This window comes from Chelmon rostratus, chromosome 21 (genome assembly GCF_017976325.1).
Source record: "Chelmon rostratus isolate fCheRos1 chromosome 21, fCheRos1.pri, whole genome shotgun sequence".
Classification (NCBI taxonomy): domain Eukaryota; kingdom Metazoa; phylum Chordata; class Actinopteri; order Chaetodontiformes; family Chaetodontidae; genus Chelmon; species Chelmon rostratus.
In genome coordinates, this window is record NC_055678.1 from 15054933 (window position 1) to 15078717 (window position 23785).

At 45.0% G+C, this 23785-nt stretch overlaps 1 protein-coding gene across 1 annotated transcript in view; it reads left to right on the top strand.

The window, feature by feature from the left end:
• Positions 1-19075: 19075 nt before the first annotated feature.
• The window catches only part of fam20cb (FAM20C golgi associated secretory pathway kinase b), a 51884-nt gene continuing 47174 nt past the window's right edge, over positions 19076-23785 (top strand). Inside the window, exons 1-2 of the mRNA XM_041962383.1 lie at positions 19076-20388; positions 20587-20762. Of these exons, the coding sequence (XP_041818317.1) occupies positions 19877-20388; positions 20587-20762 (688 nt within the window). The 5' untranslated portion in view covers positions 19076-19876. The remainder of the gene's footprint in view (positions 20389-20586; positions 20763-23785) is intronic.

Here is a 23785-nt window from a genome sequence, read left to right on the forward strand (position 1 = left end):
AACAATTCTTATTTTAAGGTTTAAGTGCATTATTGTTGTTGTTGTTGTTGTTGTTGTGTTGTTATGGGAAATGTATGTCTTTGCTTTCTTGTCAGAAGTTTTATGAGAAGATTGACACCACTCTCAAGTCTGTACATTAACTGTGGAGCTGGGAGTTAATTAGCTTAGCTTAGCACAAAGACTGAAAGTAGAGGGAAACAGCTAGCCTGGCTCTGCTAAAATTCCAAAATATGCTATGTTGTATCTTATGTTTTAACCTGTATAAAATCAAAACAATAAAAGGTAAAAATGCTAAATTGTAGTTTAATGAGGAGTTACAGAACATGTTCGAACTATGTTTTGGTGACTAGCAGCCAAATCCAGGAAGCCACTCCACCCAGACCAGAACTTCAGAACTCATTGACTTGCAGGTTTTATGTTTCAGTTTGTGTGCAGGTTTGAACAAACGCGATATGTGTAAATTACTGAGCTTTAGAGACACTGGTAGGCAGTTTCCCCCTGCTTCCAGTCATTTTGCTGAGCTTAATGACTCCTGCCTTCAGCTTCACAGTTGATGTGCAGGCATGAGATGAATATCGATCTTGTCATCTAATTCTCATCAAGAAAGCTAATCAGCATATTTTCCAAATCCACATAAGTGTTTGAAATAATGTACAAGTACAACTGTAAGCATTATTACAAAAAAATATTTAACACTTCATTTTGAAGACAGTTTTATTGGTCTTTTTGCTTTTTTTAAATCTTTGCTGTGTTACAGTGAAAAGTCACGGCAAAATGCACAAACGAGCAAAGAAAAGAAAAATGTCACGACATATTAATTGGTGAAATGATGGATCAGCAAATCAATCATCCAAAAAAGTGGAATTAACTGTGCTGATCACTAAAAAGGATAATCGTATTACGTAGCGTCCTTTATTCTACCCAGACCTGTCAATGTCCCTTACTGTATATTAGAAACACTTAGTGAAATGAGGATTAACTAATGAAACCAAAATTATGGAAAATCTGCACCAGAGGCCTTCACAAAGTAAATTGTTTATCCACCAGGGCTGAGATTACATTTAAACGGATGAAGCGGTTTAAATACAGCTAATTGAGGTACTGTTAGTGAAATTAAAAACAGCTCTTTTTAAAACAGACTTAAACTCATAGTGAGTTTTTTTTTTTTTTTTTTTCCTCTACCCCTAGTGCTAATCCAGGCCCAGTGGTCCTCATCGTGACAGCCAATGAAATCGAGCCTGGCACCCACAGCCCAACGTTATTAGCAAATGCACAAGAAACTCTGCCTTTGCCTGCTGGGTCTGTCTCTCCCTCCATCTTACTCTCACTCAACACACCAGGGCTGCAATTCCCTCTGACAGCTTTCCAGCCCCGGCATGTGTGTGTGTGTGTGTGTGTGTGTGCGCGGAGGAGGGTCTGGGTGTCATGTGTGCCGTGATACTTAGAGCAGCTCTTTTGCTAATTGCAGCTATTAGGCCTCCAGAGACCGTCTCAGACTCTAGCATGTTTAACGAGGAGAGCACAGTGAGATAAATGAGACATTGTATATCTCATGCTGGAACAATGATTGAGTGACGTTGGATGTGCGGTCGAGGGGCACTTGGAGCAGTTATGTCGCTCGTGACCCTTGTCCCAGAAGCGTTGAAGAGGTATTGCTCAAAAAATGTTCCTGAATAGCAGTGATTAAGGTTATTATTTCCTTTTTGTTGGGCTCTGATTAGATCTTTGTCCTCTCGATGGCTCAGAGGCTACAGTGATATGTACAGTTGTTCCTTTTCATAGTTGCCACCGTCTCTTATGTATATCCATGGAAACTATATATGTGTGAATGTACACATATATGAGCGAGCTCTAAAATGTTCATTTTCAGGCAGAAAAATGATTTGTCTATCTTATGCTGAATGGACTTTTTGAGTTGACTTAGTGGGGTTTGAAAGAGTTGTTAAAGCCGAGATTTGTGAGATCTTAAAGCAGCGTATGATCCTTTACATAAATAGCGTCTGTGCAACCCGCTAAAGGTGTCCCCTGGTAGCAGCAGTGCGACAGAAGAGAGGATGACATGTCATTACGATGCTGAGTCGTGTTCTACATATTCACACGAGGACGGTATATTATTGGATCGTCTGTGCTGACATTAATGAATGAGCGGCCTTTTGAGGGTTCCCCTGGACGCGCCGGAGCTCTGCGGCAAATGAGTGGACTTCCTGTGACAAGGTGATCACGATGCTCGCTGTGCGAACACGCGGCAGAGTATGTATAGGTGCCGTGTGTCAGGGCGGTGCAGGAGTGGACGAGTATAGGTCTAATAAGCAGGGACATAGGCGGCTCCGGGCTGCTAGAATGCACAATTGAGCCCTTGGGAGCTGTTGGTGGTTTAATTCAATGGAACACGGTGCCAGTTTGATAGCCTCGTGACATGTCCGCTTCTTTAATCCCACATCCAAGTCAGTTCTCGACATGCAGTAGGGGCACATGAATAGACTGTGTGCTGCTATATACTGAGTTTTATCTCTAGCAGAAAGTGAAAGCCTGACAAACGTAGATTTAAATTCCAAGTGAAATTGGTGTAATATTGATAAGCCGCTGCAAATATTGTGCATAATTTTGCAAGTAAGTCAAAAAAAAAAAAACACCAAGAACACTATTTCATACCAAAAATGGATTTCAGTTTCAGCTAAATTTATTCCTTGCAGACATTTTTTTTTCTACTGCCATCACCTTCACCACTTTCTCCTAATCACAGTACAGACAGTATAAACAGCGTCGTCCCTCTGTCACACTACCTCAAACTACTGTTTACCAATAGAGAGGAAATAAGAGATTGTTGTCCAAAGGGGGCAGATGTGTACTTTCATCTGCGACTCACAGCCCCTCAAATGAAATGAGGAAATGGGACTGAGGTACTGACATCTCACAGTATATACTTACATTTATGCAAATTGCTGGATGTATAGAAATGCTTAAAATGCATTTCTGCATATGAGGGAAACTGTGACAAATTACCCTCTGGGGACCAATTTGCAATCAGCACTCGTATTACCCCTGTGCGACGGATGCTCTTCAACGATGGTTTCAGTGACGACGATAGCCGCATGGTGAGCCATTCATCCATGTCCCTATTGTCAGTCATAATGAAGCTGTGCTCTTTATTGTAACTGTGGAGATTGGCAAACATGAAAGATCTGCTCTTTGTTCCATCTCAGCTGTAGATGAATACATTCCTTCATTCCTCCTCAATCTGCTCCTTTTCTCTCTTGGCACTTCCTCTCTGTTCTGCATCTCTTTCAGGCGCAAATCTCTTTGCCGTCGTTCTCTGCTCGCTAATGTTCCTCTGACACTCGCCACCGTTTGGGATTTCCAGGACAAATCCGTCCTTCCCATCAAAGACCTTTTTCTTCTTCTTCTGCTTCTTCTTCTTCTTCTTCTTCTTCTTCTTCTCGCTGTCTTTTCAAGGCTTAATCAATACCTGGACGCAGCAGGATGTGAGGCTGCAACAGACAAAACTATTTGTATTTCTTAATTCCACTGAGAGGTCAGCGGACTGGAGGCTTGATTTTTCATCCTCTGGCCAAACAAACCGATCAGTTGAAAGGCTGGCGTGACAGACAGGGCTGCCGTTGATCAAAAGGCCTCATTAACATTTCAATCTGCCACTGCCCAGATAAGACAACGGCGGCCATTTTGAGATGGGCGCCGTCTGTCAGACGCGCTGGGTGGCTAATAATGATGGTGATATTTCATGTATGTTATCTCGATCTCCATGCGTCTATCTTTCAAATAACAGATGCCACAGGCTTAATGTGTCTTCCTTCCATTTTAATGAAAACATCGGTTACCGTGGAGGCCGTGTGATTTGCAAGCAAGCAAGCAAAGCTTTTTTTTTTTTGTGAATTCGGAAGATAAATTGAGCAATCAGTGCTTTGAAGTGAAGGTGAACATGCAAACATTAGCCCGGCTTTCACGGGCCTTTAAAATGTCGAATGCTCGTGGATTTGAGAAAACATAAATCATGAATGCACGTCAGCCCTCTGGACTTCCTTCCATCTGAGGATCAATAATCCGCATCCTGAGAGGAAAACCACCGAAAACATTTTTGCAGAGTTATGGCTTTTTGAATCTTTTTCCTTCACTGAAATATCTCCACTTGACAAGGTCAGGAGAAAAACAAGGCTATGAAGTTCAGTTTCATTCAAAGCCTCAGAGGAGTCAGTGAATATGCTGTCAGATTTGTGCGTTAAGGCGGTACTGTACGAGCCACATGTGGTCATTTCAGCAAGACGTTACTTCTGTTTCATCCACGAGGCTGTTCATTGAATATAGAGGCATACCAGGAGGCATGGACAGCATCCCTGCTGCAGCTGCTGACAGCCACATCCAATGAGTTACCGAGACCCTTTCAACACCAGATCACGCCCTCGTAATTGCGAGGATGGACAGGGGGCATGTCATAAAAGGCGAAAGAGAGAGAGAGAGAGGGCAGGATGTGGAGGAGAGGAAACAGAGGTGAGAGGTGTGTGAGGGAAAAAAAGAAGGCAGGGAGATGAAAAATGAAGAATAACCTGACAAAACAACACCTCAACGACTCAGCCCTGTGAGTAACAGAGATAGGATTTCACTGACATGTTAACCAATGCAATTATGAGCGTGTGTGTGCGCGCATGTTTGTGCTGGCTGGCTGCCGCTCAGCTAAAGTGAGCAAGTCTCACTCAACACAGTAAGAGCAGGCCGAGACGGCGCGCAGGGCAATTGATTGCAGCTCGACTGGTCGGACGAGCCGAGCCGTCCGTGGAGGTGATTCAGTGTCACCTTTCCGGGAATCACTTGAGAAAATGAGCAAAACATAATGGCGTCCGGCGGATCTGTTGTGGTGCGGGATGTCGTCCTGACATCATTTAGCTCTACGCAAAAAGACCAACAAGTTAGACTTTTATTGCCCCGTGGAAGAGAATGACCTGATGGGGGTCGATAAGGGCTGGTGATCAATACCGGTGACTCAATGATTGCTCAACCGCGAAGGCTAAAAAGCCTTTTTCATGAGCTCAAAAACGTTGCTGTGCACGGCGATACATCAGCCCCTAAACAAACACATCTGTTGAACTCCGCTTTAATAATCTTATTCCTGTCATCCGTGCTGCTTCTGTCCATCTTGTCAGAATTCCCGCCGATGACAACCATAATGGGTTGTAATGGGACACCGCACCATTATGAGCCTTTAGACCAGATTTGGCATCAGTTCTGCCGTCCTCTTGACTCTCACTGAAAGGAGTTTGGATCGCTCTTCCATTTTACTGTAAATCCTTCAGTTTTAACGTCCTGTTGACAGTTTTGGTGACAGAGGAAAATACCGTCTGTTCAAGCTGTCTGCTGTGATTATCTCACCAAAATTGAAGGCAATAATGAAAGAAATGAGTAAAAGTTATTATTATAGCTTTGTTTGATATTGTGTGTATTTTATGTTTTGACAGTGTTGTTCTCAACAGTCAGCTGGGAGAAATGTGCATCCCTCTGCAGTTAGAGCTGCAGATACAGCGTATGACCGAAGATGTTTGATGAAGGCAATGTAATTGGTTTAGTTTGGATGGGTGCATTTTAAGTTATTGAATTTTTCAAAATCTAGCTTTAACCAAACTCGCGTAAACACGTCAGCCCTGGAACTGGTCTTGATTGCCCCCCGTCACCACACAATCACTGAAATCAGTCCAATCACGCCAGTGTGCAGCAGTTAAGCAGGAAAGCCTGCATTTAGTGGGTTTTTTTCTCATTTAAATTATAGGAGCTGCTGTGGCGCTGTGAAGGCTTCACCATCAGATTCAGTCAGTGTAAGTCATTTCCAAGTGTGTGCCTACGTGGGTGGGGGTTCGTGCTCGCACGCACATGCGGCCGGCTCGCTCTTTTTCCAAACTGACATATCACACTGCTATATTTGGGAGACAGATTCTGGGAGATGCGAAGAAATCGACGTATATTTCAGCATGTGAGAGTTTTATTGATCTCTGTGGTGCTGCATTTCACGCTACAGGCAGGACTGTAAACCAGGCAGCTGAGCGCTGATATATTAGTCTCAGCAGATGTGGTGTCGTTGGTGGGGGCGAATTATGAGTGTCAGCATCAGGAACAACAGAAATACTAATTACTCCACAGCAAAACTGAGAGCTGCGCTTCTCTTTTCATTACTAAAAGTGCCTTTAAATAGAGCCTGTATTTAGGTATAGAAATACGAAATATGACAGTCTACAGATGAGAGGCTTTGTCTCATGATAAAATCTCGGCCCTCACACACCCCCCTGAACTGAACCCATCTGATTCTTGAATGTCGGCTTAATGGTGGTGACGGTTACCATCCAGCTGAGAACACACAACATGTAATTAAGACAACTCTGGAGTTCCCGGAGGCGGCATTTCTTCTCCAACCTCTGGCCTTACGCCAAGATATGCAGCACGCCTGTGAACGAGAAACCAAACTGATACCAAACCTCTATCAAACTCCTGGTGACATAACAAACACTGACAATTTAGAACTGTGCTGGAATTACTGAAATCAAATTGTAATCCTTTACACTGCTCTTTACTGAAAACTGTAATCACATTACTGTCACGTGTCACCACTGCCCAACACTGCATGAATGGATACCCTCAAGAGGGAGAAACAGAGCAATGGTGCACGCTAAATCATGGTGTAACAGTAACAGGAAGTAGTGCTTTCTTTAAAGGTCAGATCAGCCTAAAGTAGCTAACATTAGTCATCATAAGCTACTGGACAAAGTTAGCCTGCAGTGACAAAACTCCTGAGGATAATGAATTGACCAAGATCAACCTGAATTTCAGAAGTTACCTCGTCTCTCTTTAGATGTGCTTTGTAGCCTCTGTGTGTGTGTGTGTGTGTGTGTGTGTGTGTGTGTGTGAGCAGAGTTCAGGGGCTACAGTGTGTTTGTGGAGCTTACAAGTGATTGGATGCATCAACTAAATCAGCTCCTGTCCGTCCCATTTTCCCAATCAATCCCACTTTGGATACTGCAGCAGCCCTCCAGATATTTCCTCTGGCTGTGGATCAATAGTGCGATTGAATGATTGAAGACTACTAATCCAATTTACTTTTTTAGCCCCATTTGACCACGACCATTCAGAGGCCCTGAATTGTTTTCCCTTGCTTTCCTTAATTTCAAATGGACTGAATTACAGATAGAGACAGGGGGTATTAGTGTCTTTGGGCTTGATTGTTATCGCTGGCCACAGAGTACGTCTGCGCTTGGTTTGAATCTATCATTGTACACAGACTCTGTTTTTCAGTGGTATCCATTTAGGTGAGCGCTGTTACAAATCAGCTGGCCTTCCTTCGCATTTACCTCGGCACAGCATCCGCTGCTCTGAGACCTGCTGGACGCTGTAGGCGCTTCCTTTGAATTCAAGCCGCTTTGAAAGTCTGCGAGATGGAACACAACAGGGCCCTGAATCTATTATGTTCGACAAACAAGCAGCAAACACGAGCCCTGTCGACAACCGTGTCAACCTCATCCCTATTTTTCTGTGAGAGTCGTCCATATTTGGGCGGATGGAGAACGAGGCGCTGCGGTTGTTAGGTGCTACCGTTGATATTTTAACATTCAGAGAGACGTTGGTCTCCGTTGCATCACTTGGGATTTAAAAGAAGCGCTTAAATTTGTCTGTCCTTGTGCGACAGAGTCCAAGACCTTGGTGGCTCCCAGTAACCCATGTGAGCTGGCCTCGCTTCATCCTCTGCATTCTGAGTTTTCCACTTGCATTTTGTCGGCGACAAACCGTCGGCGGAAGGAAATGAGATGCGGCGGGAGGCCTGAGAGAAAGCTTTTTGCCGGTTTAAGATCAGCCACAGGTATTAAGCTGCTCTCAGGGCCCGACAAAGCTCCAGCAAAAAGCCCAGGCAGGCAGGTGGGAGCTCAGACAACAGGGAATCTGATAGAGAGGAATCATTGAGATACACTGAGGCTCTGTAATCTGGGGAAAACAGAGAGCTGAGGCTTTAATGCTTGTTTTGTGTTCAGAGGGAAATTAGCGTCGGGACGTTTTACCATTTGATGTCAGAATAAAGGATTTTTAGATGCTGATACTGAATTCATGTTCTCTCTGATACTACCATCATCATGTCTATCTCACAGCTTCATCTGACTCAATTCTCAGTCTGCACCTTTAATCCCACCTCCACCCCCTCCCACATGCCGCCCCGCATCTCACATACTTCAGAGGTTTTTTCCCTTTTTCTTTCTGGGAAACCGCTGGCAGGTGGCAGGAAACGAACCCTCTGCCATTTTCTTCCCCCGTGGCGTTTTGAGTTCGTCATCAGTCTAATGCAATCAAGGCCGGCCACCTGCCCTGGCCGCCGCGGCCCACCACCTATTACAACAGAGCTTTTGTCTTTACGCACAAAGACACAGAGCCTCTGTTTTTAGAAGGGCTGGGATGACACAGTGGAAGGAAAGAGAGACGGCAGGGAAGGTAGAGAGACAGAAACTGAACCCAGCGCGGGTTTGTGCGGCCTTTGTGTTCAACTGAATGGGATTAAGTAAAACATTATAAGCACGGCTAATTCACCAGAATTTCATTTCAAAGCTCTTTTACATTTTGCTGCTGTCATGTGAAAACCTTTCTTATGTTTTAAATTCAATTGAAGGATTACACGCCCTCCATTCGGCACCCTAGAGCACACGAGGCCGTTTCAAAGAGAAAATAACTGTTATCGCTGGGAGAAATTAACATTTTTTACAGGTGACATGCCCTGTGGGTTAACAGGATGAAGCCAAAGGTGTGCTCCTGAGCGGGTTGATCCATTAAGGGTAACAGCTCAATATCTACAACACGAGCAGAAGCAGCTTTAGTCACTGCAGTCTTGAGGGAAATAAGACAGGAGTGGTTTTGTGCAAAGCTGAATCAATATGTCCTTTGAACGGCAACACGGGTCTTGCATGCGCTGTACATTTGATCGCGTTAGCAGTAATAGAGTCTGATGTATATGTTTTATGAGGCAATAATACCTCAAGGTTTGCCAGACTGGTCGTATCCTCCTCCGCCTATGCTGCAGCGAATGTCATAAAGAAGAATACCGTAAAATCATAAAAACAATAAAATTATGGATGCACAAAGCACAGATATAAAGGCGTGCATGTTTCATGGCTCATATCACCCAGCATTAGGGAGTACACTGGAACATGTGGTTCATGTGGTGTCATTTTTTAACACACTTGCCGTCCCTAATGCATTTGCATGGTGAAAAAAAATCTGTTTGCTCGCCAAGGTTTGAGGAATGGATGAGGGTCAGACTTTATCGCCCGGCATTCGATGAGGAAAGTTGAGGAGAAACGTCCGCCCCTTCTTTCTGTCGCTCCCCCGTTCAATAAAGCGCCCATTGAGGGGAGGAAAAACAGCGGACGCGTCTTTTCTTTTCACCCTGAGGGAAAGTACCTCACATCGAGGCTATCACCGAAAGGTCAAGCCTCTCCCAATCTCATGGAAACTCCATTCAGGACACACGCTTCCTGTGCCACGCTGGGCTCCGTCCAGCTATCATCTCTGTTACAATAACATTTCCATGACCCGGCGGGGGGACGTGAGCTCCAGAGGTGTGGAGAATGTCAGAACAACACTCTGACCTTTTGATTTTCGTGAATATAGACGGGCATCTAACACTCTGTTGATGTCAGAAATGCAACCTGTGTCTTTTGCATTTACAGTGCCCTTTCACTCTGTCACTGCTCTGTGTGTCTCTTTAACATTTTCATATTTTTATTTTTTGTAGCAGCTCGGAAAGGCGGGATCACAAAGTGCCTGACGAAGCAAAAGGAGAAACAGCAATAAGGGTCAGCCATTATCAGGTCAGGGTTATTTAGCTTTATTTTGCGTAAACGGCGAGGGTTGGGCTACGCTCAAAAAGAAGTGCTTTGCACAATGTCTTGTCTGATTGTGTCGGAAATCAAGTGCATATTACGCCTGCTCCAAATGTGAGTGAGTGTTGCACTTGTTTGTTCACCGAAAAGTAGTGTCGCATGAAAAAAGAGAGCTTATTTTCTCACCTCTGCACAGCTGACCAAACTGGGTGAGTACAGAAATGGTCGAACACACACTTCTGCAATCCCGACATCAGAAACATGTCGGGGGCGGATGTTTTCCTGAAGCTGTTCGACCATCCGACAAGCAGCTCGGGCGGAGTATGCAGGCGGCTTTACACCTGGCTGTCGCTGCCAAGTCACTCCCTGCGTCTGTACACAGAACTGGTCCAGTGACCTTGTGAGTTACTGTAACAAAGAGGGCAATTCTCTCTGTTCTCACAAACTGGAGTTTCCTACAACAAAGCACTCTAACACAAAGTTTATCTTGATACAACTGCAAGCCAGCGAGCAGCCCACACAGATAAAAATGTTGGCAGTGACACAGACGTTTGAAAGAATGGTGCATTGTTGATCAATTCGTCACTGAGTGGCCGTTTGGTTGAATAGACCGTTAAAATGGATCATAAAAGAGGCTACAATATAAAAAAATTTTGTTAAGTGTTTGTATGGATTTTATAACCCAGAAGTGCAATAACTCGCTGGAACAACATCCTCAAAATACACTTTATACACCAAAATCTCCCTAACTGCAGTTTCGTGGCTTTGCGGTAGCTTTGCGGTTGCACGCTGCGTGTGAGTCTAAAGCCAGACTTGTACCTCCAGCAGAAAAACAACGACAAGTGCCTCTCTCGCCTCGTCTGTGGCTGCTTATCCTCCCACACAGTCATGCCCATGTGAGTGCGGGGCAGCGTTGCAAACTGGAGCCCACCACCTCTTACAGAGCTCATGTATATGCAGACATTTCGTGCGCTTCTGGCTGACAGTGATGGCACTTTGTTGACGCGCCGCAGCAGCAGCGAGGAGATGAGCGAGAGGGAGAGAAAAGCGGGGACGAGATACGAAAGTGAAAGAAGAGTTAAGAACGTAGTGAGAGGAGAGGGGCCCTGTGACAGGTGTGCAGTTGGGAGCGTTTTGAAAAGAGAGGAAGAAAAAGATGAGGTGGAGGCAAACTAAGAGGAGGGAAGCGGGAGGTGCAAAGTCAGCAGTGAGGAGACAGGTGCGTTTGCGTGAGAGCTCCTGGGTGATCTACAGAGAGCCGCTGGTATAGGCCAGTTAGCTAGTGCGTGCACGCATGCATGCGTGTGTGCACGTGTGTGCACTGTCCACTATGTGTAAAGATCCAGGGTTGAATAGGTCCATAAATCATTCTCTAATGGTGTTGGCCCTGAGTCAAATCTTTGAGATATCTCTTTTTCTTTCTCATTATTACTTAACGACTTCAGGATCTGTCTCCATTTAGCTCTATTTTAGCTCGGCTGTCATAACTGTTGAGATTTAGTGCAGAGCCATTCCTCCACTCCCACTGCATTTAGCAACCCAAACATGTCTCTGCTGAGCAGACAGCTGGATTAATAGTGAGATTTCAGTGTTTTCAAGCCATCAAGATGTTAATATCCTTTTCAGGTCTCAACAGGAGGCTTTGCTCTTGCGGCACAGCTTCTACTTGTGAAGGCAGTCTGCACTAAACCCATAAAATGTTCTAATATAAATGTTTTTGCGAGATAGTATCTTGAAAAGAGCCCATACAAAAGCAGAGAGGGAGCAAAAATTTGTTTAGCAAAAGAAGCATGTCACAAGATAAGAATGTTTTTGACTCAAACCATGATTACAGTGATTAATGCAAATATTTGCATGGAATTGAATATGTGGGCATATGGAAAAATAATGTTTAGAGAGAAAAGGCACAATCATAAGAGTGAGAGAGAAGCAGTTTAGCAGGGATGGGAGAAAGTACCTAAAAATGAAATGTAGCAGCACAGATCATTAGCTGAAAGTCTGAATCATATTTCAAATTAAACGGAGAGGAATTCATGCAAAAGTCTGCTTCGTAAAAGTTAGAAATTCCTCATTTAAAGTGTGCTAATTTTAAACAAAATGAGAAAAGCGTCACTCAAAGTAATGAAATTTTGTGCAGAAATTTTAGGTAAAAAAAAGTTCCACTTAAATTAATCACTGAAAGTTGGGCTGCAACTATTTACTATATTCAATATAGATTTATCTGCATGTATAAAGACAGATTTTAAAGTGAAAATTGCCCATTACATGTTGCCAAACCCCAGCTGAAATCTTCAGATTGCTTTTTTTGCCCAACCAACTCTTCAAAACCCTGAAGATATTCCACTTGTAATAATATACAAGTGAGAAAAGCAACAAATCCTGACATTTTAGGAACTGAAACCAGTGAATATATTGCAATGTTTAATAAATCACTAAAATGATGAAACTTAAAACACTGCTGACAACTTAGTTTCTGACACCTTTGTATTTTAGGGTTAATGTTTGGAAATAGATTAGAAGATCGATACCACTGTCATACCTGTCCATTAAATATGAAGCCACAGCCAGGAGACAGTTAGCTTAAACAGAGATGCTAGCTTATCTTAAAGCATAAAGATTCAGTTCAAGATACTTAATTTTTGCTTTAAGGGCAAGTTAGAGGGACTTTTTCAAACACACAAAATTGATTCACACAAACAGTAACACTTATAGCGTGAGATGAGGAAAACAATGCCACTCTCATGCTAGCATGCGAATTATGAAGCTGCAGTCAGGAGACTATTAACGTTAGCTTAGCCTAAAGACTGGAAACAGGGTAACAGCTAGCCAGGCTTAGTCCAAAGGTAAATAAAATAACCGCCTATTAGCACCTCTAAAGCTGTGTGATTAACGCATTACATTATTTAATCCGAACAAGTCTGTAGTCTTTTTTTACAGCAGGAAGCACATAATGCTTTTCACATTTTTTGTCAGGATTAAACAAACAAGATTGAAGTTGTATATTAGTGAGCTTTGTGAGTCTTTATGCTTTAAGCTAACTAGCTGCTGGCGGTAAACATTAGAGTGGTGTCAATCTTCTTATGTATCTCTCAGAAAGACAGCAAATATGCACGTTTTCCAACATGTTGAATTGCTCCTTGTCTCTTCATGATGCAGCATATTTTCAAAGGTTGGCCTCCAGGTCAGGGATCATCGCAGGCGATCAGAGTGAAAGTTACCGCGGATGACTGTTATTTGTCGAGGATCGGGCAGGGCGCTGAGGGTCGCGGCTATATCTGGACCTGAGCGGCGAGCGCCGTGCTGGGGAGGCCTGGCGGTCAGCGGAGCCACACTCTAAAATAAACACGCGCTCCAAAATGATCCAAACAGGAACATCATCCATCCAAGCCAGCCGTCATTAAAGTGGTCCGCCCAACCTCTAATTATAGGATTACAGGGCAGCCAGCAGGACAAACACAGCAAGGGCCTCTGGTTGGATGCAGCTGCCCCAAAACACACTGATCACTGTACCTAGTGACCCAGGTATCCACCCACAGGCACACATACACACACACACACTCCTGCGCAAACCCCAAACACTCATTTACACAGTGCTCGCCTTTCTCTCCCTCTCCACGGGACGCCGTACACACTCAGAGTTTGAATTAACGCACACAAGCCAAACAAGACATATACCTGGGTAAGTATAGTGCTGACCGTGTGCCTCCCAAACAGACTTAAAAATAACCCCAAGGTGGAGCAGCAAGGAGAGTCAGTGCCACAGTCTGATAGCAGAGGGAGGCAGACAGGGTCAGGAGATCTCTTCTCAATAACATCTTATTATAGCCACAGACAGTCTGGGCTTTTAAGATGTTTTAAGAGATGACCCTGGGGAGCCTGTATCACCACTTAAGAGTCCTGAATCGAGGGGGGAACATGCATCCTTTCCTTCCCCTCTTCCTCAATGTTCTGTATATTTTAGGCAGCTTTGCTGCACAGGACCACCTTCTGTTTCAGTTCCTTCATGTTTCTGGTCCTTCATTCATTCATTGGGTTAGAGAGGTAAATCACTTTCCTGGATGCTGATATGACAGAAATAAGGAAGTTATCGTACCTGGCCAGGCATGTGTCATGGCCAGGTTTGGAATGCCGTACAACTGGATGTCAAGCTCATAGGAACTGTCACCTCAGGTTAAATCAGTCTGGCTGGTGGCATGTCTGTGGGAATATCAATGGTGGTTCGTCAGTCCACCACTTTGGCCCAGGTCGCAGACATTCATGGTCCCCAGAGAATGAATCAGGGTGCCACCAGCTCCCAAAATGACTACTTTGGTGAGTAGTCGTAACTATTGGATGGACTAATGGATTTTGGTTTGGTACAGATATCCATGATCATCAGAGGGTACATCTGACTGACTGGTGGCACCATAAGGGTGACATTTGTGGTTTTGAGCATGAAAACTTGGATCAATTTCAGTTGCATTTAGAATATTCATATCCCTCTAAGGATGAATTTTAACAACTTTTAATCATCTGGTCTCAATTTCAATCTGTCCAAGACGTTGCTCTGTGACCAAATACCTGCTACCATCAGCCTCTGCTGCACTCTGTGTTTGTGCTTCAGTCAGTACTAATCTGCAAGTGTTAGCATGCTAACATATGAACCCCAAATAGTGAACATGATAAACATTATGCCTGCTTATCAACGGCATGCTAGTATTGTTGCATTGCTCAAAGCACCAGTATGCCTGAGTACTGCTTCATAGAGCTGCTAGCATAGCTGGACCGCAGACTTCTAGTCATGTTAATTGTGGGTTTCTGCATTTCATGATAGATTTCTTGACAGTTTATTTTTTTCACTGTCAGTTTCATCTTTACATTTTATGTATGGTACTTTTTTGTGTGAACTCGTCCACCATTTCTATTGTACTGACATAAGAAATGGCCTACAGGTAGCTTTAGTTGTCAACTCACTGATTGTGAAAATCCTAATGAGAACAAAACATCCCACTTTAATTTACTAATGATTATTCATGAAGGAATGGGTAGTATATTTTGTAGATACACTAATAGTGGTGTAGAGCTACTGATCTGTAACGAGCTGCCAAGACGTCTTTTTTTAAGGCCCCAGGCGTCATCTTGAGGAACAGTGGATTCTCTATGAATATTACATTTCTTCTAAATGAGATGCCAATTATTTTTATCAACAACTTCCATCCTTCTGTAAGTAAGAACAAAGTGATGATGACAAAGAGAACACACATCGCTCCCGCACATCCCTAATATGCAATCAAGCAGAATGTCAACCTTGCTTTGTGCTGACACCCACAAGTGATAATTGTGTAAACAAAAGGCGCATCCTTCATTCAAACATTATCAGGAAATAGATGAAAAGGGGTGACAAAAGAACACAACCAGCATCAAGAAGAGCCTAAGATAAAAGAGGGCGACAGCAATTCAGAAGCAAGTCTGTGATTTCAAAATGTCGCCAGGTCTCCTGTGATTGTGATTGTTTTTACAGCAGTGATTATCATGACAGCTTAAACGTGTCTGTGTTTACACATCTGGCTTCTGAACTGAGCAACTGTAAACGGAGCTGAGGAGGGGCTGAGAGAAGAGGAGCAGGAGGAGGAGGAGGGTCGAGGAGACGGAGGAGCGGCGAGAGCGGCGTGAGGCTTATTGGGGCCAACAGAGGGCATTGTTATCTGTAATATCCATTCAAATGTGCCGTATCAGATGCAGCGAGTGCGGCGCTGCTCAGGGATGGAAATTAGTCTTGTTCCCCACTCAGCCCTGGTCACGCCAAGGGCAAATTCAGACAAATGAATTTACTCAGACAATGCATATGGAACGCTGGCGATACAGAGGGATGTATGAATGGCAGAGAGAGCGGAGGGATGCGGGGCGGGGAGGTCCGTGCCTCAGTGCACCGTCCCACCTGCCCTCACTTTCTTTGCTTCCAATAATAAACAGGTCAGCGTTTTATTTCCACGCAGCTTCAGGGTGACTTTCACATTTCATTTCAACTTCACGAACGTTTGGAAAGCCTTTCACGATTTGCCTCATTGTTCCAACAAAAATCCTACAATCATTGTAACCGTCTGTTTAACAGCCGAAACCTGACGTGATAACAAAAAGAGAAGAAGAAAAACACACACTGTGCTCTCACAGCTTCCTGATTCTTCCAAATTAATAAACTGGGATGCAACCAAATCATAATAATTTAATCGAGGGGGCCATGAAGCAGCTGCTTCAGATGAAAAAACCCAGTGGATTGTATTTTGATATAGAGCTATGAAGGGACAACATTGCCATCCATTCATTTTGTACACTAAATCGAGGTATGTCCCGATATGAAATATCTGCTAACAGAATGAAAATGTCACTTTTCATACTGGCTTGAATCACAGCCTGCCTGAATCTGTTCTGCAGACTTTGTACAGCGGCAGACCTCACCCTTCACTCGTGCAGATAGGAACACGGATAGTGCTATCTTGCTATCCCCTGTGCTATCTCGCTCAGAGACACTGTGAGGTGTAGAGGACATAAATCTTGTGTATTTACGACCTGTGCTGTAGTCAGCTATCTGTTAGGATGCCCTCCTCCTCCTCCTCCTCCTGATCTTGTCTGTGCAAGGTCTGGCTGCTTTTAATACTGTTGTCACATGGGCTATCGGAGGATGGTGTTTCTCAATCAGGCCGTTATGTGCCCTCTGCTATATGTGAGATTGTGATCAGAAGGAGCTCTGTCGAAAAAAGCCTGATCGCAGAAAATATGAGCGCTGCAGACAAAAGGGAGAAATTTGACACTTGAAATCCCGGAGTTGGATCCTTTTGTCTGTGGATTTGTTGTTTTCTTGCACTGTCATGACAGCTTGCTTTTCTGCCCAGTAATAGAGTGAGATTATTAATTTGGAGTTGCAAATTGTCATCTCACAACAGTCCACTTCTATTACCAGATCTGAGCCACTAATGTCATTTGACAGCACGTAAAATGAGAGTAAAAAATAAATAATGTGTTGACAGCGAGCGAGCGAGCGAGGGAATCACGCAGACCGTCTGCTGATCCCTCATGAAAAAGCTCGGCTACGATTGCACAAGACAGGCCTTGTGAGGAGCCATTGACCCATCGACTGCTGTGATCCATGTCTGACTGACATCAATACACATTCATCTGTGCTTGTTTCCCCTCGGGCTGGTGGGCCACGGGCTACGGTGGCCGGTGTGAGATTTGGACGGGCAACAAGCATCACTTTGTCTTCCGCGCTCGCGCTATCACTGACATCAAACACCAGAGGAGGCGATCTGATGGACCTTTCTGCTTTGTTGGGAATTAGTCACTGTCAAAGGGCCCCAAAATGTCAGCGGTCAGTGTATCGTCTGCATGTAAACCCTCCATTACAGTCATTTAGAGGAACGGGCGGACTCTTCCTACGGTGACAACACAACAATCTTCCCTCTGTGTCTGACACAATAGACAATGTGTGGTTTCCTGGATGCATTGTGAGTCTCCTGACACCTGATGCTTCTCTCTGGAATGAACCAATGAGCCTACACAAACACGGACACAGACACACACGCACACACACACACACACACACACACACACACACACACACAAAATAATGTTTCCATCATTTTTGGGGGCACTACATCAACTTACATTCATTTCCTGGAAACTTACCCTGACTGTAACCATAACAACAACTTCATGAACCTTTAACCCAAATCTACGCCCCAAATATTAATTAATTACATTACAACAGCAATGATTAATCAATTAGATTGACAATTAGTTGTCAACTATTAAATCTATCACCAACTATTTTGATAATTAATTAATCCGTCTGAGTCATTTCTTAAGGAAAAACCCTCAAAACTCTCTGATTCCAGCTTCTTAAATGCGACTATTTTGTAGTTTCTTTACTCCTGTATGACACCAAGCTGAATATCTTTGGGTTGTGGACAAAACAAAACGTTTGAGGATGTCGTTTTGGGCTTTGGGAAACACAGATCGACGTTTCCCACCATTTGCTGACATTTCATAGAGCAAATCGATTGATTAATCGAGAAAACAACCTAATTTACTTGCGTTTTGTCCCTACAAGGATTTATGCCTCCACAATGAGAGCAATACACATCAACACACACACACACTCACACACACAGATGCAATTCAGTTGTGAGTTTCAGATTAGCAAAGATCTCACTGCTGCTGTTTTAATTTTGCCTCTATATCAACTTCATTAAGATTCACAACTAATGTTTTGTTCCATTGGGTAAATCCCCCCATAGAGCCTTCTTAAGCCGTCTCCACTCTTCTCATATGAATCTATTCTGTGCTGGTACGACCGGCATCTCCCTCCCTCCCTCTCTCTCTCTCTGGGCTCTTTTTAATTATAAACTAATCTAGAGAGGTAATCACAGACAGCATGATCACTTACTCATGCATATATGCCATACTATGAAATGCAGGCAGCTTATTACTCTCTCTCTCTCCTGCCTGTTTACAGCCAGTGGGATGCGAGGATGCAGCCATAACGCTGTGCCACTTAGCCGTAAAAAAGACACATTAGCGCACTGACTGGATATTGGAAATCTGGTGTGTGTGCTCCATGTGGCGTATATGGGTTAGAGGTCAGAGCAGCAGGAAAGCGTGCAGCCAGTTTATTTCTCCACTGTATGAGTCCTCTTTTTTTGTTGTTTCTTTTAAAAAGCACAGGGCTCAAGGGCGCTTTGTGGTTTTCATTTCATGCAGCCTTTCAACATTATTGAAGATGTGATTGCAGCTGAGTGGCAGCAGTGCAGGATGGAAGTGGATCCTCAGACTGATGAGCGGTCTAATAGGCCTGTCTAATGTATCATCGATGGATTGACTGCCGTCTCGGAGGAGACATTTCTGAGGGATTCCAGCAGATGAGTTTCAGAAGAGGAGAAAAAAAGTCTTCTCTGCTGCTGCGTGCGAGCCTCGGCTGAATATTGGCCTGTGGAAAGACGCCCTCTTCTTGCGCAGCTGGGATGTGCAGGGAGGATTTATTCCAAGTGGAACAGCAGTTATATGTCTCTCTCTCTCTCTCTCTCTCTCTCTCTCTCTCTCTCTCTCTCTCTCTCTCTCTCTCTCTCTCTCTCTCTTTCTCTCTCCTCAGCCAATCTGCTCACAGTGACGCTGCGCAAAGGCAGGATCTAGCCTTGGCTTCATCATCATACTTAACACACCCACCCAGACTCACACATGCTACAAGAGGTGCGTTCTGTTACCCCGTCGCGCTGCTCGAGGTCGCCTGGCCCTGCGGGAGGATCCCTGTCTCCTCTTACCTGCGCGATTTATTCCGCTGGCTCGCCTCGGGTGACTACTCGGGACTCGATGTGACAGATTTACGCGCTCCGGATCGCTGAGGTGGATGAGGGCGCACGCGTCGACTACTTTTCGGGGACTTTCCCTGACATAAAAAAAAACAAGAAAGCATTTAAATGTGAAGAGCTGCACTTCCCGTCCACTTTTTTCCTGAACTCCCGGCTCATCTGACCTGCTCTTCCCCGCGCACAGGATCGAGGCTGGATGGTGAGACCGATGCGCGCCCTCGAACCTCTTGGACACGCACGTTTAACGGATCGTTCCCCCCGCGTGTCGCCGCCGCTGTTGGATCTTACTCGCCCGCTGCTCTGCCTCCCTTCTGAAACATTTGGTGGTGGGCAGGAGAGGGGAGCGCGGCGGTGTGAAGAGGATGTGGCTTGCGCAAATCGACCGCTGGTCTGAGCCGACCCGACCTGCTTTACCTGGACGCTTGCGGATGATTTTGCGCCTCTGAAACCTCGCCAGGACACACCGCGCGGATAAAGCAGGACTCTGATGTTGAGAGTGCAAAAGGCTGAACACTGAATCCTTTACTCAAGACGGCAAGTGAAGATGGGTCCTACGTGTTTAATGTATATTTCATTAGATTGGCTTCCAGTCTAATAAACATCATCAGCGATGTAGTCAGCCTGTTCATCTGCGTGCTGATCATTTGCAGTAAATACTCACATCTGCTCAAAAGGGAGACCATGAAGATGATCCTCCTGCGCAAATTCCGGTTTTTGATCCTCATGGTGTTCCTCATTGCGTGCTCGATGCACATAATGATAGACTTGCTACCGAAGCTGGAGCGGCACAGCAACAGCGGCTGCTCCTGCTCGCACACGCCGAGCGAGGAGCCCCAGAGCTGGGGGAAGCAGGGCTGGCCTAACAAGCACACCCTGCGGATCCTCCAGGACTTCAGCAACGAGCCCAGCTCGAACGTGTCCTCCCACTCCCTGGAGAGGATCCCGGCGGCGGGCGACAAAGCGCAGGCGTTCAGGAGGCTGGAGCATCACGGCCAGCGCGGTGACAGGAAGAGGCAGTTCATCCAGGACGCCGCGGTGACCAAGAACATGCCGGTTAAAGGTTCAAGGTTGTCGGCTCTCTACGACCATCCCTTATATAAAAGATCCGTGCCGCCGCTGACAGACGAGGACACGCTGTTCAACGTCAACACGGACATCAGATTTGACCCCAAAGCAGCAGAGGATCAGGCATGGTAAAGTGTCTATAAATAAACATTTTATAATTACTCTCAAGATCACATTAAAGGGCTTATAGTTTGCTTCTGTGCAATCACATTATTGTGACTCTGCATCTGTGCTCATGGGCTGCTGCACAGCACCTGCCACTCTTTACATCAAAACCTGACCATCCTCTCTCTCCCTCTCCCACCCCCCTCCCTCCCCTCACCCAGGAATACTGAAGGCAACATGGACGAGTTCAGCCCAACGGGGGAGCTGACGGCCGACTCCTACCCCAACTGGCTCCGCTTCCACATTGGGATTAATCGATACGAGCTGTACTCCAGGCACAACCCGGTCATCGATGCTCTCCTGAAGGACCTGGTCACCCAGAGGATCACCAGCGTCGGTGAGTCATGAGACAGCAGAGGGACGGCAACAGCAGCCGGCGGGAGGGCCTCAGTGCGGGGGTGGAGGGTCAGGAACACACTTTACTCTGAAGAGTCCAAGCTGACACAGCAGAAAACTGTTTAGGCTTCGCTTAGGCTCACACAAGTCATCATAACGTGCATCTTCGGGCTGTGCTGAGGTTAAGGATGGAGGTGGAATTAGGGAGTCCAGGATCTTGATAAAAGACGCTTTGACAGGCTGCTTGTCCACCGATGACACACATATTGGTTGTATTTGTGGATTAAACCTGTGCCACTATTGGCTGGCTGTCTCTGTGTGCTGGACTGAGGTCGATCTCAATAACAATGCAACACAATCATTATGGGAATTTTTGGGTTTGTCCTGTCCTTGCGGTTGAACACAAGAGAAAAAACAAAAATAAAGCACTTTTATTAGTCTGAATAGATGAATAAATAGGGGTTGCAGCAATTCAAATCAAATGCCCACCCAGTGGATAACATTTTATTATATAGCAACAGTTATATGACCAGACGTGAGCTTTTACAAGGCTTCTGTCACAGAGCTGCGACTTTGTAGCTGATAACAAAGAAAGGAAAAGGAAAACTGAAATGACATTTGGTTTTGTTAGTCTGTCCAAATGGTACAAAAAGTAGCACAAATGATCACAAGCCACCAAAACAGATTTAATCCGTCCTGTCAAATACGAAGTGGGGTGGAAAACATCCCAATCTGGCAACACAGTGTCAGTCTAACAGGAACGTGTGCCTCTTATATACCTGGATCTACCTGTTAAGAGTGCTAGGCTATGGACAGTCGTGCTCCTCGCTCCCCCAGCCACTGACGATGTGAACACACACACACAAGTATGCACAGAGATGGAAGTCAGCTGCAGGCTCTCGCATGCCAGCGCTGAGCGTGATCAGCCTGCGCACTCCTGCCTTACAAGGTAGAAGGAATAATGAAACAGCTCAATCTCCTCTCCTGTGCCCCCATGAAGTGTCACAGCAGAGAGCATCAAGCCCGAGACAACACCTGACGTCTTCTCAGCCACACATCACGGTTTGATCCAAATCAAGCGCCGTGGCTCTGTTTTCGTTTGATTGACAAGCACGCACTGAATCTAGCTTTCTGCGCAAAGCCTTCACTGCAAATGCAAGTAGGTACCTGACAGGGGTGATAATCCACGCTGGGCCAGTTATATGGAGCCTATTTCTACTTTTTTTTCCCTTTTTTGGGGGTATTGTCTTTCTTTTTGGCTCCGTCCTGCTCCCACATTCCAAGAGTGCTTGTCGGCTCAAGGTCGCCCATCTTGCGCTCGCTGTACAAAGTGATTGCAGATTTCAGGTTCGCCTGCCAATGACAGAACTGTAACTGGCCTATAGCAACGATTAAATGCTTATCTGGGAGTGGGATTAGCTGTTTATAAAACTAGCATCCCTGCCCAGTCGCTGAAGGAAGAATTTCGGTCTTTCGTTTCCCTCTTTCTACTCCAGATGTTCTCTAATTTTCTCCCTCTTGCTTTCTCTCCTTTCTTTCTTTCTGTCTCTCAGGCTGGGTGGATAGAGGAAGCAGTTCTCAGCGTCTCTAGCCAGCTAAATACATGGTGGCTCAGTAATTACAGAGCCTTAACACAGGCCCAGAGCAGAATACCAATAGAAGCCAATAGCAGTCGGTTATTATCTAAACTTAAGGATAGGAGCTCTTGGATGCATTATACACCCTAACCTCTTTTGATCAGTCTTCATCAATGAAGACGTAGCGTGCAAAAGCAGCACATCAATGTTACTACAGATTGCAGTGAAAGTCTGTTATTTTGATGGCTGCAGCGCACAGCTCCATAAGAGACGGAGGTAAACACTTTCGCAACTGAAAGCCTGGACAAATACGGCTTGCTTGCTGTGAGTGGAGTGAAATGAAACGTTACATTCATGGTCCCTGTATACAGTCGCTCTGCATGCATGAGTTCCTAGTAATTACAGTTAGATGTACCCTGATTTAAAATGTCTCCAACTTCACACAGCAGCAGGTAAGGTCAGACGGACATTGGTCTTTTCACTTGTAGTTCTTTCTCTGTAAATGTTTTGCTTGTCCCCATGATCCCCGTATGTAAAAATAAATGAGAACATTGATTGAGGAGGCTGTTCTTTGGCAAAAGGCCACCAAAACACTGCTTTCAATCGATCAGTAGAAAAAAAAAGAAAAAAGAAGAAGACAAACAGGCACAGAGGCTGCTCTGCTCTTTTTTTATGTGAATTTCGTTGTATTTTAGCCCCGTATGTGCAAGCAACAGCACTGAGCCAAGTCCCACGAGTGCCTTTAGACTGCATTATCATGTACAAAAAAGGAGGAAACATGAAGGATAGGAGGATGAATAGAAACACAAAGAGACAGAGAGGGAGAGAGAGATGGACCCTCCAGAGAATACACAGAGAGAGTAAACAGCAGAGGAACAGAGAGCGGCGGGCGAGCACTGGCTGTCCTTCACCCCCCCCTCACTCTCCCTTCCCATCAAACAAACACTGTGACATCAGCACTCAAAGCACAAGCACACACACACACACACACACACGTGCACAAAGGCTCACAAACACAGGTCTACGCACACATGCAAGCGTGCATACACAACACCGCACCTCACCAACATGGCAGAGGGGAACTGATGGTTCAGGCTGCAGGTGCGCAGTGACGTGTCTCTGAAATCAGTGTCAGTCAGCGTTACATTGCAGTTCACATGAACAGAATATTGTCCTGTTTATCTCGTCTGCATGACTTAATGACTCATCTCTGACATTTGTGTATTTTTTTCTCCTTATATGACACTCTGACGCTGACCAATCGAAAACTAATGTGTTTGTGTGAATGAAGCAGTCCCTTAATGAACTCATCAACAGAAAAGTCATTAACAATTTGATTATTAATTAATGTCTGAGCCTTTAAGGCAACAGAGAAATATGTGTAAACAACTGATATTTGGTCTTATTTAATTTGCTAATTGTAACTAGTCCGCCCTCGCATCTGGTT